This window comes from Barbus barbus, assembly GCF_936440315.1.
Source record: "Barbus barbus genome assembly, chromosome: 9".
NCBI lineage: Eukaryota > Metazoa > Chordata > Actinopteri > Cypriniformes > Cyprinidae > Barbus > Barbus barbus.
In genome coordinates this window covers 15,204,480-15,223,922 of record NC_136737.1, presented here as the reverse complement: position 1 = coordinate 15,223,922, position 19,443 = coordinate 15,204,480, and the positions used below count along the sequence as shown (strand labels likewise).

Genomic DNA, 19,443 nt, shown 5'->3' with positions numbered 1-19,443 from the left:
ATATTGTAGGCTAAAACAAATCATAAAATATATATTTTAAAATAACTGTTTTATAACCAAAAAAAAAATGAAAATATTCAGTCACACTTTATTTTAAGGTCCAATTCTTGCTATTAACAAAACAATAAGTACAAATTTTGCATCAATAAACTTTTAAAGGGTTAGTTCACCCAAAAATGTTAATTACTCACCCATATGTTGTTCCAAACCTGTAAGACCTTCGTTCATCTTCGGAACACAAATTAAGATATTTTTGATGGCATCTGAGAGCCCTCTGACCCCCTTAGACAACAATGCAACTGCAATGTTCCCAGGTCCAGAAACGTAGTAAGGACATCGGTAAAATAATCCATGTGACATCAGTGGTTCAAGCGCAATTTTTTGAAGCTACGAGAATACTTTTTGTGCGCAAAGAAAACAACAATAATAATTTATTCAACAATTATTCTCCCGAGTTACTACCTTTCACCATTTTTGGAGAGTATCCCAGAATGTAATCAACGTAATCAGCGTTGTTTATGTTCAGCATGTGCGCACTTTCTACTAAACGTAAACAATGCTGATTACGTTCTAGGGTACTCTCCAAAATGGCGGAAGACGGTAACTCGGGGAGAAAATTTGTTGAAAAAATCATGTTATTATTGTTTTCTTTGCGCACAAATGCTATTCTTGTAGCTTTGTAAAATTACGGTTAAACCACTGATGTCACATGGACTATTTGTGACCCTGGAGCACAAATTCAGCTTTCAGATGAGGTCCGAAAAATTGACACTTAAGACTGGTTTTGTGGTCCAGGGTCACATTTTACCAACGTCCTTGCTACGTTTCTGGACTTGCGAACAATGCAGTTGCATTGCTGTCTTCGGAGGGCCAGAGAGCTCTCAGAATTCATCAAAAATATCTTAATTTGTGTTCCGAAGATGAACGAAGGTCTTACGGGTTTGAAATGACATGACAGTGAGTAATTAATGACAGATTTGTAATTTTTGGGTGAACTAACCCTTCAATAGTTAGTAAGGTAGTTGTTAGGTTTAGGTGTTTGATTTGATTAGGGATGCAGAATAAGGCCATGTACAATATGTGCTTTATAAGTGCTAATAAACAGCCAATATGTTAATAATAGGTATGCTAATAAGCAACTAGTAAATAGTGAGAATTACTAAAATGTTACCAAATATTCAATAGAACAATTATTTAAAAATGCATTGTGTGTTATTCTAACAATATTACTATTATTATTCATAATAATACAAAAAAAATGCCATCGTATTTTCTTTAGGTGCTGGACTTAGAAGTCAACATCTGGAAAAGGGCAAGTGACACTTTTACAAAGCAAGAGCCAACAAATGGCACCTTTACAACAGCAGAACCCCACTGAGGGCCATACAAGCCATTAGGGTGCTATTACACATTATTTCCACTGCCTAGATATGTGGACCGGAGGGATGAAAGCAAAACGGTCAGGCACATGAAATTACACATATTTCCGGCAGCGAAGGAGGAATGAATGGGTTCGGTTCTTCAAAACCGTACAGGAATGAAGTAGAAAACAGGCACACCCTTGTCATTAAGGTCCACATGACATCAGCTGTGCCCAGCTGTAAAGTCATTTGACTTCCAAAGGCAGGGAAATATTAACCATGTGTTTGCATATTCATTTAAAAACTGCAGAACTAAAAAATGTCAGCACATTAGGTATGATATGAACATTGGCATTTCTTGAATGAACTACGAGCGCTTTTTGACCTGTGCTTTTTTAATAAATAAAATGAAAGTTACAAAATTAATTGACAAAAAAATTGCAGAAACACCCTTTTAAATTAGTTTCTTTACAAAACTGCTTGTACCTGATTTATAACCCTTTAGTATAATAAATTACATTTTAAAATATTTCAACAAAATGCAACTTAACTTAAACTTCCAGTGTCAAAAAAAAAAATGCTGTAACTAAATCTAGTATTAGGCATTAAGCCACACCCAGCAACAGCAGCAAATGCTCAGCGGCTGTGACACAGACGGGTTGCCAGATGCTCTCTGATGGATCTCAGCACGCACTACAGGCTGATCTTATCTGACAGCAGCTCAGGCTGTCTGCATGCAAAACCTCTGCTGCGTTACTTCATTGTTTCACTCCAAGCTGCACAAGACCTTTTTGACAAGCAGTGCAACGGAGATCTAGGCCGTGATGGAGAGCGAGAAAGAGCGTGCCTGCTGGGCGGAGAGAGAGGTCGGACTCCCTGCTGAATTCTGCTGAGGAAGTACAATGAAAGACCTCAAGGATGACGAAATGAAAGACTTATTGTGTCTTTCAGAAAAGGGAAAATGTTGAATCAATCTAGTACCTGTTCAAGTACAAATTGGCAACTTGCTAATACCAAAATGAGTGAACGGCCTAAAGGTGTGGTCACATTAGCAATATTTTGCAGGTAAAAATGTCCGTTTTCTACTATCAATTGTGTAGACATGTATGAAGCACAGCTCACACATGGCAACATGGTAAATCTGCATGGCCAGCTTGAACCAGTTGTGAAATCTGCTTATGGAAATCTTTCATCGCCAAGCATAATTTTCTATTATGTGGATCTGTATTGAAATGACTGGATTTTGTTGGTGAAAATTTGCCAAACAATGGCAATCATTTTCACTTTTTTCATAATTTCATTTGATAACTACTGTCAGATACACACAGAAACTCAAAGGTCTTCATTACAACCTGCCAAATAAAAAGTTTGGTTGAAGAACGTGAAGAACTTATGACAGGAATACAAACTGCTATTTTACAGTAGATTTGCCGCACTTTGTTTGGCAAACATTAAAAAGGAAATACTCTTTTGATTTTTTTTTTGGTTTGTTTTAACCATTAATTTGATAATACATTTATATTAAATCTTAAAACACACAATTCATAAAAATTAAAACATACAACACAGAATTTCTGAAAGAATAAAAAAACGTTTGGGCACTATTACTGTTAAAACTGAAATAAATCATTAGATTTGATTTTTTAGTGATTAGACTTACTATTTAATTATTCAAATTTAATTAAACTATTAAAACGGAATCTAGAAAAATTCAAACAGAAAACATAGAATTTTGGGAAACAAAACATATTCCATAGGGTCCTAATTACATCATTTAAACATAGAGGCTCATAAGGGGTCAGAGGTCCAACTGTGGGCCAAATGTGTTTAAAATGGTAAATTAGTTAAGTTAATTTTAAGCAAGTCAATTTTAAAACCCTTACCGTTTGGTTCTTTATTTGGTGGTAGGGCTGAACGATAGGAAGTCCCAGCGGCGTGACCCATTCCACTGTTCTTCCAGACTTAGCTATTAGCCTAGCGCTCTCTGTCAGCCATTCCTGAGAGAACCAAAAAAAGTCAGGAGCATCAACCAATCGATCCAACTTAGTTTGTATACATTAAGAATTTAGAACCAAACCAAATTTGCATAATGATTTGAACTAGATAACCTGAAACCAAAACCTCTATCCATAAGGCTTTGTCTTCACTAGAAAAAAATAGTGATAAAGTAGTCTAAAAATCCAGACGCACAGGTGGAAAGTTGTTGCTGAGATGAAGCGTTTAAAAAAACCTGCTGATCTGCAGCAACAGTGCTGGCTGCGCAACTTGGCTGCCACATTCGCAACGTCCCCAGAGCTATTCCTCTGTTCATCTGGAACCGGGCTGGGCATGAAGTGGCTCCATTCATCAGAGCGTTCACCAACAGCCGGGGCCCACATCGCGCCCCAATTTTCCACTCCCGTATCACCTTCTGCCAGTAACGGGAATGATCAACTACCTGGACTCAACTGCCATCTCTCCCGAGGATCTGACCTATTTAGGAAGCTGCTTGTGTCTGTAGGCAAAGTGGGGGATATTTCACATTCGCTCTGCCTGTCTGCTCGTCTCCCCAAAGGGTGCAACAGGAGACAGTGAGCGGCTGGTCCTTGATCTACTGCACCAGGGACGTTCATTCCTTTTCTGTTTCCTGCAGCTGTAATTCATGAGCCACAGCCAGTTGCATCATGGGAGAACTACATCTGGCGATTCACAAAAATAATCTTTTCATTCAAAAAAAAAAAAAGCAACGAAGGTTGGGTTTTCTTTAAAAACCATTGATAAACACCACTGTGGGTCATTAGGGATTATTTTGAAAGAAGTCTCTTATATGCTCACCAAAGCTGGATTTATTTGATTAAAATATGATAAAAAATAGAAATATTGTCAAATATTATTACAATTTAACGTACGTTTTTATTGCAATATATTTTCAAATGTAATTTATTCCTCTGATGCAAAGCTGAATTTTCAGCATCATTACTCCAGTCTTCAGTGTCACATGATCCTTCATATGCAGATTCGCTGCTCAAGAAAAATTTCTTATTATTATCAATGTTGAACACAGTTGTGCTGCTAAATACTTTTGTGCAAATAGTATATGCAATTTCAAGATTCTTTGACGAACAGCAAGATTAAAAGAACAGCATTTATTTAAAATAGAAATCAAATTATAAAAGTTTTACTGCCACTTTTGATCAATTAAAAAAAATAATAATAATAATATTCGAACAGTGGTGTATAAGATTAATGTGACAAATGAATTATACGACTTTATTTGACTAAAACAGTTATTCAACTGACAGCCACAATTTTATCAGTGTTGATCAATAAAAACTAAATGAAAACATTTTTGTTAAGAAATAATATAATTTATAAAATGATTCCAAAATGAGCTAAAATATAATGAAAATGGCCACAAATTAACCTTAGATTTAGCTTTTGGTAAAGAACATATTGTAAAGGATTACCACACAAGTTAAAAACATATAATAGTCCCGAAAGTGTATGTGGGAATGTGGTAGTATGTACCTGAATTTCTCTCGTCCCTGTGAACATTTCCTTCAAGCTGCTGAACACCTGCTTCACCAGGTAATGTGAAGCATCCCATATGTAGTCCTGAGGATTGAAAATAGCACATTAGGGGCTTTCGCACCACGTAGTTCTGGGAACTCAGTTCTAGGAACTAGCCAGCAGGGTCGTTCCTAGAGAACCAATTTCTCCCTTGAGCAGTTTTCCTCGTTGCATTCGCACCGGGAGCAGGAACTCTGAAGAAGCCGACAGCGACGTCTTTATTCGCGGCATTTACAAACATCAACAACCAGTGAATTGAGGACGCCATGTTCGGAGCTGTTTTTGTTGTGTGTTTTGATAACAGAGATGAAGTGTAAATGCACAATTTACACAACTGAAAGAGCATGAGTAGTAGTATATATTTATTTAATAACATGTCAGCATCTTAGGCTATTTTCAGGGCAAAAACTATTTATTCATATATTAATTTTCTGTTTAAAATAGCATGAAAATCTGGCTAGGGGCCAGTTTTACTAAACAGGCCAAATTAGCGTAAGAGTGCAATTCCAAAACAGTGCCGATGGGTGTGGAAATTTCTCCAGGTGATTTACGAACAATGCACAAATTACAGAACACAGACGCAACATCTAATTTATATATCGACGCAATATACCAAGCACAGCGCAAATTAGTGTAATCGCAAGTGAAGAATAAATAAATAAAGAAGCAATAGCATGTTGAAAAGGAGCAGAGGCTGAAGTTTGATAGAGCTGGTATTGTGTGGCTCCTAGTTGAGGGTTCCAAGTTGTCTTTTATTTCCTGAAGCAAGTTAAAAAATATCATGATTTGGCAAATTATATTTTCGGATAATGTGTTCTTCTGGCATTACAAATAAATTAACTGGCGCAAATGCCAGTAATTTGACGAGGGCAAACGTTAGTAAAATGCGTTGCGTGATTCATTTGAATACTCTCCTCCCATAACTTTTGCATCTGAAAGAGAGATTCCTACAAATGCATATTCAATAAGGTCAGGCGCAGAAATAACTGTGTCCACGCCTTTTCAGCGCTAATTCATCACTGCACGTCTTTAGTAAAACCTGACAGTACTATTTTAATGCCAAACGACTGTTTGCGCTGGCGCAAGTTGTTAGTAAAACTAGCCCTAAATCTCCAATAAGAACTTGCAGTGCTACATATCGAAGCTGAGAAAAGAACACAACGCTGCATACAACAAGTAGCTAAATGTCATTATCACGTTTGCGGAGTGAATATTTTACTTTTATTTTTCAAATGTCATGTAGCCGGTGAAGCATTTGGCCAATCAAAGTACATTTACATCACTTAGAAATACATACAAGCACAACAGTGTGGATGCTTTATCCAAACCTGCAAGGGCACATCAGAGCATTAATATAATATTTATGCTCATTTGCATATGCATGTCAGGTACCAGTAACTGAAATGAAAAGATTTAAATAAATATACTCTTAAAAATAAACATTCAAAAGTGGGTTTTCACCATTGAAGAACCATTTTTGGTTACTCGAAATTTTCAACAAACAGTTCTTAACAGAACCATTTTTGTCTTGGTTTGAAAAATCGAATTAAAATCTCATTAAAAAAATGTCTTCAAAGACACCAAAAAAGGCCTGAGATTTGAACAAAGTAACACCACAAAACATGTTTAAGTTCAACAATCAAGAGTTTTGCTTTAGCAAGCAGAATGTGGAGATGAGATCCCTTGACTCTATAGGTGATCATTCCTCTTTCATTCTCCACAGCTTAGGAGAGATGAGAAGGGCGTCACCTGTTTCTATGGCTGCCCACAGAGGGCCGAACTTGGGAAAATCAAGCCTGACGCAAACGAGGGAAAAATAAATCTTTATTTCACGTCATCTGTGATGTAAAGCAAGATTGCCAACCTTATCTTCACCTTTAAGTCGAGATGAAGAAAGGTTACATAACTAGAAATAATGGAGATAACAGAGGACTTTGTATGGCTAAAGAACCTGAGATGTGGCTGCAAGGACCAGATTGAGGAACTTTTCCATCAAAAAAAGTGTCTGTAATCAATCAGGAAGAGTTTCTGCTGCAAGTTCTGGCTGGAAAACATGGATCCGACCACATCCATCCAACCATCATGCAGGACAAGGTTTGTTTCACACGGAAACTCGAGTCATTTTTCATCTCAGTTTGTTACTCCATCTATGATAATTTTTAGCAAAGTGCAACGAGCCTCACCTTAGGGAAATCATCGATTTCCTTCAGTCGCTTTTCGATTTGCAGACGGCCCCCGTAGCGCGTGACGCCATAGACCACAGTCATGACCGTCTGCTTCACCACCTTCCTGCTGATGAAGCCCTCCAGCACCTGCGCGATCTTCAAACCCTTCTCTGCATCCCGAGCCCTGAACTCTTCCACCTATGAGACACAGGACAGTGCACCTTTCTGAGACTGCATAAATCAATACACTTATTAGTCACAGTTATGCAGTTATGCAACTCGTCCAGCAACCGACAAATCATGTAGTTTGACTAGTGTTATATTTTTGTATGTATTTTTTACATTTATAAATATAAAAATTATTTTATTATATTTTATATATTTGTAATATATAATAAATTGATTATATGTAATAAATATATGTAAGATAAATATGTATTTATTACATAAATGCATGTAAAATATTTATAATAAAATAGTGCATTATTATTTGTAGTGGTAAAATATAAACTATTATTAATATAAATATAAATAACTCAATTATAAATAAACTATTTATATTTTAAAATATGATACAAACAAGATAACACTTATATTTATTTCATCATTATAATGTTATATATATTTTACTATTTAATAAAAATATTTTTATTATTATTATTATATTTACAATAGAAATAAATTAAACAATAAAAAATACAATATAAAATAATGAATAAATTCTTAGTAATATACAACTAAATACATAGATATCTATATTTAGAGAATAAATATAATACTAATATTATAAAACATCATATTATATTATGCCATATGTTGTAATGTATAATATAATAAAATAGTGTATTATTATTAGACTTTTAATAAAATAAATCAAATAAACTGGTAATAATATTTAAATAAATATAACATTTATACATTACAAGTTTATACAAGTTTTTGTTTACATAATATGTGTGTATACATGTAAATATTTTCAAAATATATGCTGTATGTGTGTGTCTTTATATATTCATAATAAGTATACAGAGTACACACATTACGTAAACAAAACTTTTATTTTGGATACGATTGTGATTAACCGTTTGACAACACCCATATATACACACACACACACACACACATACATATATACAGTCAGGTCCATAAATATTGGGACATCGACACAATTCTAACATTTTTGGCTCTATACACCACCACAATGGATTTTAAATAAAACGAACAAGATGTGCTTTAACTGCAGACTGTCAGCTTTAATTTGAGGGTATTTACATCCAAATCAGGTGAACGGTGTAGGAATTACATATGTTTGCATATGTGCCTCCCACTTGTTAAGGGACCAAAAGTAATGGGACAGAATAATAATCATAAATCAAACTTTCACTTTTTAATACTTGGTTGCAAATCCTTTGCAGTCAATTACAGCCTGAAGTCTGGAACGCATAGACATCACCAGACGCTGGGTTTCATCCCTGGTGATGCTCTGTCAGGCCTCTACTGCAACCGTCTTCAGTTCCTGCTTGTTCTTGGGGCATTTTCCCTTCAGTTTTGTCTTCAGCAAGTGAAATGCATGCTCAATCGGATTCAGGTCAGGTGATTGACTTGGCCATTGCATAACAGTCCACTTCTTTCCCTTCAAAAACTCTTTGGTTGCTTTTGCAGTATGCTTTGGGTCATTGTCCATCTGCACTGTGAAGCGCCGTCCAGTGAGTTCTGAAGCATTTGGCTGAATATGAGCAGATAATATTGCCCGAAACACTTCAGAATTCATCCTGCTGCTTTTGTCAGCAGTCACATCATCAATAAATACAAGAGAACCAGTTTCACTGGCAGCCATACATGCCCACGCCATGACACTACCACCACCATGCTTCACTGATGAGGTGGCATGCTTAGGATCATGAGCAGTTCCTTTCCTTCTCCATACTCTTCTCTTCCCATCACTCTGCTACAAGTTGATCTTGGTCTCATCTGTCCATAGGATGTTGTTCCAGAACTGTGAAGGCTTTTTTAGATGTCGTTTGGCAAACTCTAATCTGGCCTTCCTGTTTTTGAGGCTCACCAATGGTTTACGTCTTGTGGTGAACCCTCTGTATTCACTCTGGTGAAGTCTTCTCTTGATTGTTGACTTTGACACACATACACCTACCTCCTGGAGAGTGCTCTTGATCTGGCCAACTGTTGTGAAGGGTGTTTTCTTCACCAGGGAAAGAATTCTTCGGTCATCCACCACAGTTGTTTTCCGTGGTCTTCCGGGTCTTTTGGTGTTGCTGAGCTCACCGGTGCGTTCCTTCTTTTTAAGAATGTTCCAAACAGTTGTTTTGGTCACGCCTAATGTTTTTGCTATCTCTGGATGGATTTGTTTTGTTTTTTCAGCCTAATGATGGCTTGCTTCACTGATAGTGACAGCTCTTTGGATCTCATCTTGACAGTTGACAGCAACAGATTCCAAATGCAAATAGCACACTTGAAATTAACTCTGGACCTTTTATCTGCTCATTGTAATTGGGATAATGAGGGAATAACACACACCTGGCCATGGAACAGATGAGAAGCCAATTGTCCCATTACTTTTGGTCCCTTAACAAGTGGGAGGCACATATGCAAACTGTTGTAATTCCTACACCGTTCACCTGATTTGGATGTAAATACCCTCAAATTAAAGCTGACAGTCTGCAGTTAAATCATATCTTGTTCGTTTCATTTGAAATACATTGTGGTGGTGTATAGAGCCAAAAATGTTAGAATTGTGTCGATGTCCCAATATTTATGGACCTGACTGTGTATCTGTGTATATGTGTTTTTATATATATATATATATATATATATATATATATATATATATGTGTGTGTGTGTATATATGAAGAGTTCAGATGCAAAAGCTGCTAAACACCACCTCTGTCAAAAATGAGATAATGTCATTGAGCGAATGCTTACGGCACATAGTACACGTTCAACAAATATTTTTGCTTCAAATCCTCTAAATCCCAGCATCAGCCCATTCAGAAATATCGGTTTGTTGGCAAAAAACTCTAGACGCCAACAAACCGAAACCGACGCCTTCCCTTTGGCAGCAAAAGCCTCTATGTTCCAAGAACCAATCAGAAGGCGCGAATCGAATCATATGATTTCGAGCGGTTTCAATATAACGCCGTGCTGAGGAGCCGGTTTTTCTGTGGAAATTGTTTTAGATTCAGATTGAAATTTTTTACATAAAAGATGGAGTACGATGAAATGGATGAGCCTGTCCTACTGACACTGAATAGTAGAAGAAAATGTTATTTACCTCAAAACTCTGCCCGTTATAAGGCAAATGAAAGTAGATACCGTGGAAATGGCTTGGTCGCAAGTGTAGCATGCACTCATAACAGTTTTTCATGCAGTGCCGTTACTTTGAAGGAATCTGATTTATTTTACTTCGAACAACAGCTCTATTTCACTAACGACAAAGTCAAACAAGATGCCATTCTTCTGTCTCATATGGATGTTATACCAGATGTATGTATTTTTCATGTATTTTTAATGTTGGGTTGTTTGTGTAACATTTGCTTTTTTGTTGTTAAAATAAATATGCTGCCATTTTGTGCCATTGTGGTTATACAGTGTGAATCTTTTCTTTTTGTTTTGTTCTTTAGATTTTTTGGGGATTTTTGCCTGTATTCAGACAGGGTTTCTAGTTGCATCTTTAGTGATTTTTCAACTATTTACCGTCTTGTTCCAAAGAGGTGGATTTAGCTGGTTTTGATGCAAAAGAAAATCTAACTTGTTAAAAACCAATGGTTTGTCTAAAGTGATATTTTTGAAAAAAAAGTTGTTATTCACTAACTAATTACCTTATCATTACCTTTAAAATTAAACTACTGAACCTGATCATAAGAGCCTGATAAAAAAATGCACATTTAAAAGAAAAGTCTGATGGATTTAGAGGGTTTTGCATCTGAACTGTTCATATATATATATAGATATATATGTGTGTGTGTGTGTGTGTGTGTGTGTGTGTGTGTGTGTGTATGTATACAATTTTAACAAATAAGTATCTATAACTTATTTTAAAGACTCCTGAGGGGGAGTTCTGAAATAAAACTAATGATTACATTTACATTTATTCATTTAGCTGACGCTTTTGTCCAAAGCGACTTACAATTGCTATATATGTCAGAGGTCGCACGCCTCTGGAGCAACTAGGGGGTTGGGTGTCTTGCTCAGGGACACATTGGTGTCTCACAGTGGATTCGAACCCGGGTCTCTCACACCAAATGCATGTGTCTTATCCACTGTGCCATCAACACCCCAATGATAACAGAAATATCACAATTGTCCCTCACTTAAACTATAAATAGCTTAACCTGCATGGAGAGAGGAGCAGGTTCATTAATCACACATGAGGTATGAAAGGTGTTGACCGTCTTATTGGGGCTCTTGGGAGCTTACCTTATGAAACAGAAGGTCTGATGTCAACTACTGAGGAACAATGAGGCTGTTTAGGCCAAACTCTGACTCAGCAGAGCTCATTGAGATGTCTGCTATGTCCTCTTGAGCTAAGGTTAGCGCAACCTGATGTTTCTGGTAGAATGGTACAACACTGTATTTAGAGAGTACACTGTGTTCCCAAAATATAGCCAAATCGATAGGTAGGTCAATATATCTCAGATAGTGTTCTCTAAGAAAAATATGCAGTCTTCCCAGAACTGAAATCTGGAGCATTGAGACCATAAGTTGTGGAACTGCAGCAATTTAAGATGAATATTAAGCTGTGATGGAAAATAAAAAAGGATGCAAAAAGCCTCAGACAAAATCAAAATTTATAAAAATGAAAATGGTAAAGGCTGATTGTGGATGTGCTCTAGTGCAGTGAGTCCCACACAGGAAAGATTAAAATTGTATTTATCATTACTTAAAATTCTTATTTTTTTCATTTCCTGTAGACCAGTGCTTTAAAGGTCTTCACGGGTCCACTTGGATCCGAAAACCCGAGACCTGAGTGAGTTCGGGTCCAAAACTTCTACGAGTGCCTCGGACGCGGGTCGGGTTCGGTATTAGCAGCCTCGGGTCTCGGGTAATTAAAATTCATGTGCTTTTCCCAAATGGACCCGATTAGACCCAAATTCTTTTAAACGTTCCCGGATGCGTAGCATACTTGTGCGTTAATGTTAAGCTCATTTTTGAGAAACGCACGTAAAAAAGGAACACGTTTGTAACCTCAGAAACCCACCTTATAGATATGAGATCCATTAGGAAATCCACTCACTTCATTACGCTGCGTGCTAATGCAAGGCTTTTCTTTTTTTGTGTGCAGAAAAAGGAAAGGCCAAGTATGGTGACCCATACTCGGAATTTGTGCTCTGCATTTAACCCATCCAAGTGTACACACAGTAGTGAACACACACCCGGAGCAGTGGGCAGCCAATGCTGCGGCGCCCGGGGAGCAGTTGGGGATTCGGTGCCTTGCTCAAGGGTCTCACCTCAGTCGTGGTATTGAGGGTGGAGAGAGTGTTGGTTATTCACTCCCCCCACCTACAATCCCTGCCAGACCTGAGACTCGAACACACGAGTCCAACTCTCTATCCATTAGGCCACAACTGCCCATAAAAAGCACCATGCTGCCCCATGTGAGGCTCGAATTTACGACCTTCAGATTAAGAGATTGACGCGTTGCCTAACTGTGCCAACGAGGCCGCTCACCGGAGATGAGGTAGCTAATGTTGCAGAGCAAATCCATGATTTATTAACCTATCGATTTAATTTTTTAATCACGTTTATATTTCAAATCCACTGGTTACAATTGAAAGCCAAATTGCCAATTGAAAACTCAGAAATAATATATATCCATCAGGCAGGCAAAGATATAAAGTAATAGGCTAATAAGTAAATAAACTGAATGAAAGTAATGTAGCAGCGGTCAAATCAGTCAGCAGGACCCCAGGATTTTTCCGGACCGATGCGGGGCTGCAGGCTGTGTACACGTTAATGCCGTTTACGTTCGGGTCCAGTCAGGTTCAAAAATAAATGCGGTCAGGTCGGACTCAGGTCTGATTTATCTTTTTTTATTATTATTATTTATGCACGTCGGGTTCGGGTAAGAAGTGATTTGGGTCGGGCACGGATTTTAGGACCCGAGAAGACCTCTACAGTGCTTCCCAAACCTGTCCTGGAGGACCCCTAGCCCTGCATATGATGGCTGTGTCCAAATTCAGGGTCTGCATCCTCCTTAGGATCCTTCCTACCCGGTTGAAGGAGGAGGGATCCTCCGACGTCCGCAAAACCCGGAAGTCGGTGTTTGTGAATTTGGACAGCCTACCCTTCTTTCAGTTCCCTCCCTTACCCGTTGCTCATAACCTGTCGCCTAGCAACCATGACAGCGCCAAGCAAGAAGCGGGAAAATGGACAAACAAAGAGTTATTCTCCTCATTTGAATTCTTTTGGAAGAAATAAAGCAATTAAATAAATTAAATACTTTCTTTGCTCGTTGTCGGAGAGTTTTTTATATCAGACTACAAGACAGTCACATCCAGGTAAGCCATTATAGCCTGTTTTTAAGTATTCTACTAATTTCTCCTACAAATTCATTGAGCCGAAGCATAAACTTTAGCTTGTTTTGTCAGAGAAACTCCTCTCCCACTCCGCTACCGCTCGCTTCGTCCGCCATTACGCTCTGCCGAAAAGAATTATGGGATAGGTAGGACGGGAAAGGATCCACCACACCCATCCTTCCAATTCGGGGAAAAGGAGGACGTATTTGTGGGCCGCATTTGAAGGATCCTACGAATTTGGACAGCCTTCGTCGCGGCGCTGTGACGTAACATCCTTCAAATGAGTACTCCGAAGGATGCAGACCCTGAATTTGGACACAGCCATTGTATGTCTTCCCTTATCTTACACACCAGATTCAACTAATCAGCTCGTTAGTAGAGACTGCAAGACATGAATCAGGTGTGTAAGATAAGGGAGACATACAAAATGTGCAGGGCTATGGGTCCTCCAGGACAGGTTTGGGAAGCACTGCTGTAGGCAGCATGATATACAAGTTTGTGTGCATGTTATAATATTTTACTTTTACTTTTAAGTTATAAAATTTAAATATAAATAAAAATACATTTTAATAATATATAAATATTACATTTAAATAAAATTACCAGTTTATTTGTTAGATTTTATTATAAATATTATTACCTATAAACAAACTATAAAAAGTTAAATTAATTTTTAATTATAAATATAATAAATATGTAACAGTATTATATTTTTTCTATTATATACAGTATATGATATAATATAATAAACAATTATATTATAAACATTGTAAAAAAAAAATTAAATATTATATATATATATATAACTAATAACTAAATTATAATATATTTAAATAAAATAGCAAACATAAAAACAACAATATTTAAAAATAATAAATTTTTATATAGCTATTATTATATAGATACTTACATATCTTTCAATTAAATAGTAAATGTATAATAACATTATAATAGTTAATACATATATAAATATGGCATTTCAAATATAATTAAAAAAATAATACAACACTGTTAATTAACCACAATGTTCACTATAATATTATATTTAAATCAAAATTTATAAATGAAATGATTATTTTTATATTATTAAATAAATTAAATAAAATAAATATTATTGTAATAATATTGAATAGAAACAGCAATAATAATAATAAACTTATGAACTTACATGAACATAATGAAAATGCTAAATGATATTAATCAGTATAATATGGGTTAAATAAAACACATTTCTGAACCTTTGAACCATACGGATGGAACTATGGAGTAACTGAGGACAGGGAAAGGTTGGGAAACGCTGCTCTGAAGGGCTGTAAGATGCACTGCCGCCCTCTGGTGCCGCAGTGTGACTGACCTGCTGAGCTACACCGCTGTACACATCCTGAGGCAGTTCACAGGGCATGAGGTTCACCGAAGTAGCACCAATCACATCCCGCCCGAGGGCAGCATAGTGCTGGAGGCCGTTGCACGAACCGTCCTACAAGAGAGAGAGATAGAGAGAACACATTTATCAGTTTAAAGTCACTTTAAAGTCTTCCATTTACAATCTGTTTTAAACAGCAATTAAATGTAATAGTGTCTATATAGCAAATGCTGGCAGTTCTTAAAGATTCAGTACCTGATGAACAGGGAAATAAGAGATGAATCTGGTGTGGTCGGGGGAGCGTGAGGCATTTGCTATCTCCATACAGCAAGCCAGTGCCTGCCACGGCTCATCTGCATTCATCCACCATTTGCGACCCTGCAAAATAGAGCTGTGACTCTTTGGGGAATGAGGAATGTGACAATCATTTCAATAAAACACTAAAATATGGCTCAGTCATAGCTCATAGCCTGCAGTGTGATGCGTCTGGATCTGAATGTCCTGAATACATAGAAGGTCTACATACAGGTCTGCAATAATAAAACCTGAACACGGCCTGAAAATATATACAATTGTGTGGGCAAAATTTTAAGACCAAACCTGAAGATAAACATTAAAGGATTGAAACAAATCCTGTACTATAAGTATCGTTTTTAATAGCATATGATGATTGTAATATCAATCGCTACAATATATAATAAATGTATAAACTGTATACTGTAGGGTTATGACCCAAAAATGAATCTCAGGTCTGTTTTTATGCCATGGAAAGCTGGAAAATAAAGTGAAATGCATATTAAATGTAATTAAGCATAAAATTGTGCATAGTCAGGAAATTAAATAAGCTTATGCAGTTTGTGGTAATATTAATAAACTAAAAGTTGATTTGTTACATTATTTTTTTTGTACGATAAGCATTTTGGTGCTATGATCATTTTATTTAATAATTCAACTTAGAACTATTACTATTATTGTTGTTAATAACAGCAAATTGAATTGAACATTATTACTATTAATAATAATGATATTAATAATAACTGTTGTAGCCATTTAAGAAAATGCATTTTTGTTTTATATTTGTGTTTAAATATTATTTGAATTAATTGGATGGCAGTACGCCAGGAGGGTCAGACACAATTTTTGACCATTTCATATGTTTTTGTTTGTAGAAAATCCCTTTTTTTTTATTTAATTTTTTAGTTTAGTTTAATTTGTATCTTAATTTTAATACATACTTTCGTTGATCAATTATCAAAATCAAATAAACAAGAAAGCTAAATCATATTGTGGAATGAACTGCGCAACAAGTCCACACCCACTACCATGCTTCCACGGCCTAAAGAAAAGGCGAAAACAATAACAATAATAATAAAAAAAATTAAATAAAAAAAATATACATATATTATTATCGATAATACTAGGAACAATAATAATAACAATAGCAACAATAGTTATTATTATAATCAATAAATTTAATATTTTTATTCTTGTTAACATTATAACCACCTTCAATAAAATATTAATTAAAAATTCAAATCATATCAAAATTACTAGTTAGAATTATTAGTATTTTAATTATTCCAATAATTATAATAATAATAATGATAATAACAACAACAACAACATCAATAATAAAAGTTGTTTTGTTGTTGTTATTATTATTAATATTATGGCTTAATACTCTGGTCAGAAAGTTAGCTAATACTAATAATAACAATAATGTTATGAATCCATTAATCAATAATAATATTAATTACTATTATTTTATTTAATTTAATACATTTTCATTTAATACAATTTTATAAACATTACAACTAGTGCTGTCAAATGTTTAATCGCAATTAAATCGCATCCAAAATAAATTTGTTTTTTTTACATAATACATGTATGTATACTGTGTATATTTATTATGTATATAAAAATACAAACAAATGCATGTATATATTTAAGAAAAAATTTATGTTTATATATTAAATATATTTATATATAATATAAAATATAAAGTATGAATATATACATGTATAAACGTAAATATTTTCTAAATATATACTGTATGTGTGTGTATTTATATACACAGTACACATACATAATGTAAACAAAAACTTTTATTTTGGATGCGATTAATCGTTTGACAGCACTAATTACAACACATTTAAATAATTATAACTACTAGTATTATTTCTTTCTTTCATTCTTTCAACATCACTCCTTGCAAACTCAACCAATGAAAGTTCGTTATACACATATACATGTAAAGGTGCTATTAAAATGCTTACGTCAAGAGGATGGTCTGCCGAGTCTAGGATGTCCTCCATGATACTCTCAGCATACTCCAGTCTTCCAGCTAGTGAGCTACGCTTCTTCAACCCCGTGAGGTTCACCAGGTGGATCTTCAACCAGTCGAGGCCTTTGGGCCCGAGAGGTCGTCCCTCGGCGAACACCAGCAATCCCCTGGTCACGTCACTACCAAGGTGGTTAAAATAAGGTGGCCGGGGGTACGTACGCCCTCGGAAGTCCATATTGTGTGGAAACCAAAAGATCTCGTCCCTCATGTGGTTGGCGATGGACAGCTTATACAGTGCGTCCATTCGGAGGCTGTGCATCTCCGCCACCTTCTTCTTGGCTATGACACCCTCCCGTTTCATGTAGACCTTCTCGGCCTGAGTGTAGGACGGGTCGTGAGGGTTGAAGCGAGGAACCTCGGGTGCTTCGGACAGCGGTGGAGGGATGCAGAGCTTGTCGTTGCCTTTGTCGTTGAAGATAGAGATGATGATATCCAACAAGGGCTTGTTGATCTTCCAGGGACAGTTGCCCACCTGATTGAGGGAGTCCAGCACAGCATGGAGATCCTCATCTCGGCTCTTCTCCAGGAGAAGTTGGTGTTGGATGGCTCCATCGGTGGAGCGCATCAGCTTGGTTGGCGTCAACAGGTAAGCGCCGCTCTTCGGGGATGTCCAGGGAACGGGTGGACACAGCATGGGCATGACGTAGGAGTCAAACGTAAGTTTGGTTTCCATCGCAATCCTCTGGATTTGTGTGACTATAGGATGTGGTTTGATGAAGCCAATCTGAGGTGGATGACAGAGAAGAGAGTGAATGAATATCGAGACTTCCTTAAAGGCATGTCACAAAAAGGACGTTTAACATGGACAATTAAATGCTTAAATGCCGTGACAGATCTACATTAATAAAAATCTCTCGTCGCTAGCTCCCAGCAGGCCTGAAACCCACCTCAAATAAACCAGAGATGATTTATGTGCTGCTGGTAAAGTGTTTATGGTGCACAACAGACGTAACTGTCTTTGACAGCCTGATAAACAACTTCCATTCAAAGAGAAAGATAAAGCACATGTACCCACACAAATTTCTACAAAATAGTCCCAGAAACACGATGGATGTGAATGATGAATCATGAAATTCCACATCAAAATATGTATTTGACGTGATCTGTTTGTATGTTCTTGTAAAAACAAGCAGGGATGGATATTGATTAAGATTTCGCAATTTGATTTTGAATCTTTTGGGTAATTACAGTGATTCAGTATTCAGGGCTGTGTTTCAGACTGATCTGAAGCAGTAACTCATCTTTTTGAAGTATTCGTTAAAAGAGTTGGTTCATAAGATTCGGTCATGAATCAGACTACACTGTTCGTGCTGTATCATGTGGATTCACTAAAATAATAGACAAATAACTAGAGTTATTTGCTCGTAAATTGAACCACAGGTTGTGCTGTATGTTTTTGAATCATTCAAAATAATCAGTTCAAAAGAGTCATTTGTTTCACGAATCAGACAAATCTATTCATGCTGTATGTTGTGGATTTACTAAAAAGAAACGGTTTATTAAAGTAATTAGTTTGCAAATCGAACTACACTGGTTGCCCTGTACGTTTTTGAATCATTAAAATGAATCACAAATAATTCACAAAAGTCATTTACTTCATGACTCGGACTAAACTACTCATGCTGTATATTTTGGATTCCCTAAAAAGATCTAGTTGACAACAGTAATTTGTTCGTGAATCAAGGTAAACTGTATTAAAAGGTGTATTTTGGATTCATTAAGAAGGATACAAGAGTCATCTGCTCATGACACACTGGTGGTTTTTTCATAAAATGTGTCAAAACAAGAAAGGAAATTGGATTTGTCAAGCTGTTTCACTAGGCTAAACCTCAAAAAGATAAGATGGAGATCACCTTTCTACAAGGTGGCATTTTAAATGTCTCAAAAAAGGAATGTGAATCCACCTGACAGCATTCATGCCACATGAATAATCCACAGACACGCTAAACTGAGAGCTCTTCCCTGCTGCACGGGCCATCTGCAAGCTCAGCGGAGGAACGGGAGGTAAGCTTCGGGTCTTTGAAGCCCACAGTGCATGCCAAAAGCCAGGGCAGCAGCATTGGGAATGAGATTTCCGAGGACAAAAAGGAAACTCTCCCAATCTTTTTGGGCTCTTCCTCCCCCTTTTTG

At 36.5% G+C, this 19,443-nt stretch overlaps 1 protein-coding gene across 1 annotated transcript in view; it reads right to left on the bottom strand.

Annotated features, from left to right (window-relative positions):
- Positions 1-19,443, bottom strand: part of LOC306875575 (DNA-directed RNA polymerase, mitochondrial-like) — a 56,095-nt gene that overhangs the window by 19,326 nt on the left and 17,326 nt on the right. Inside the window, exons 9-14 of the mRNA XM_079426248.1 lie at positions 17,246-18,037; positions 15,225-15,347; positions 14,961-15,083; positions 7,094-7,273; positions 4,869-4,955; positions 3,245-3,358 (exon numbers count right to left, since the gene is read on the bottom strand). Coding sequence (XP_079282374.1) covers positions 3,245-3,358; positions 4,869-4,955; positions 7,094-7,273; positions 14,961-15,083; positions 15,225-15,347; positions 17,246-18,037 — 1,419 coding nt within the window. The remainder of the gene's footprint in view (positions 1-3,244; positions 3,359-4,868; positions 4,956-7,093; positions 7,274-14,960; positions 15,084-15,224; positions 15,348-17,245; positions 18,038-19,443) is intronic.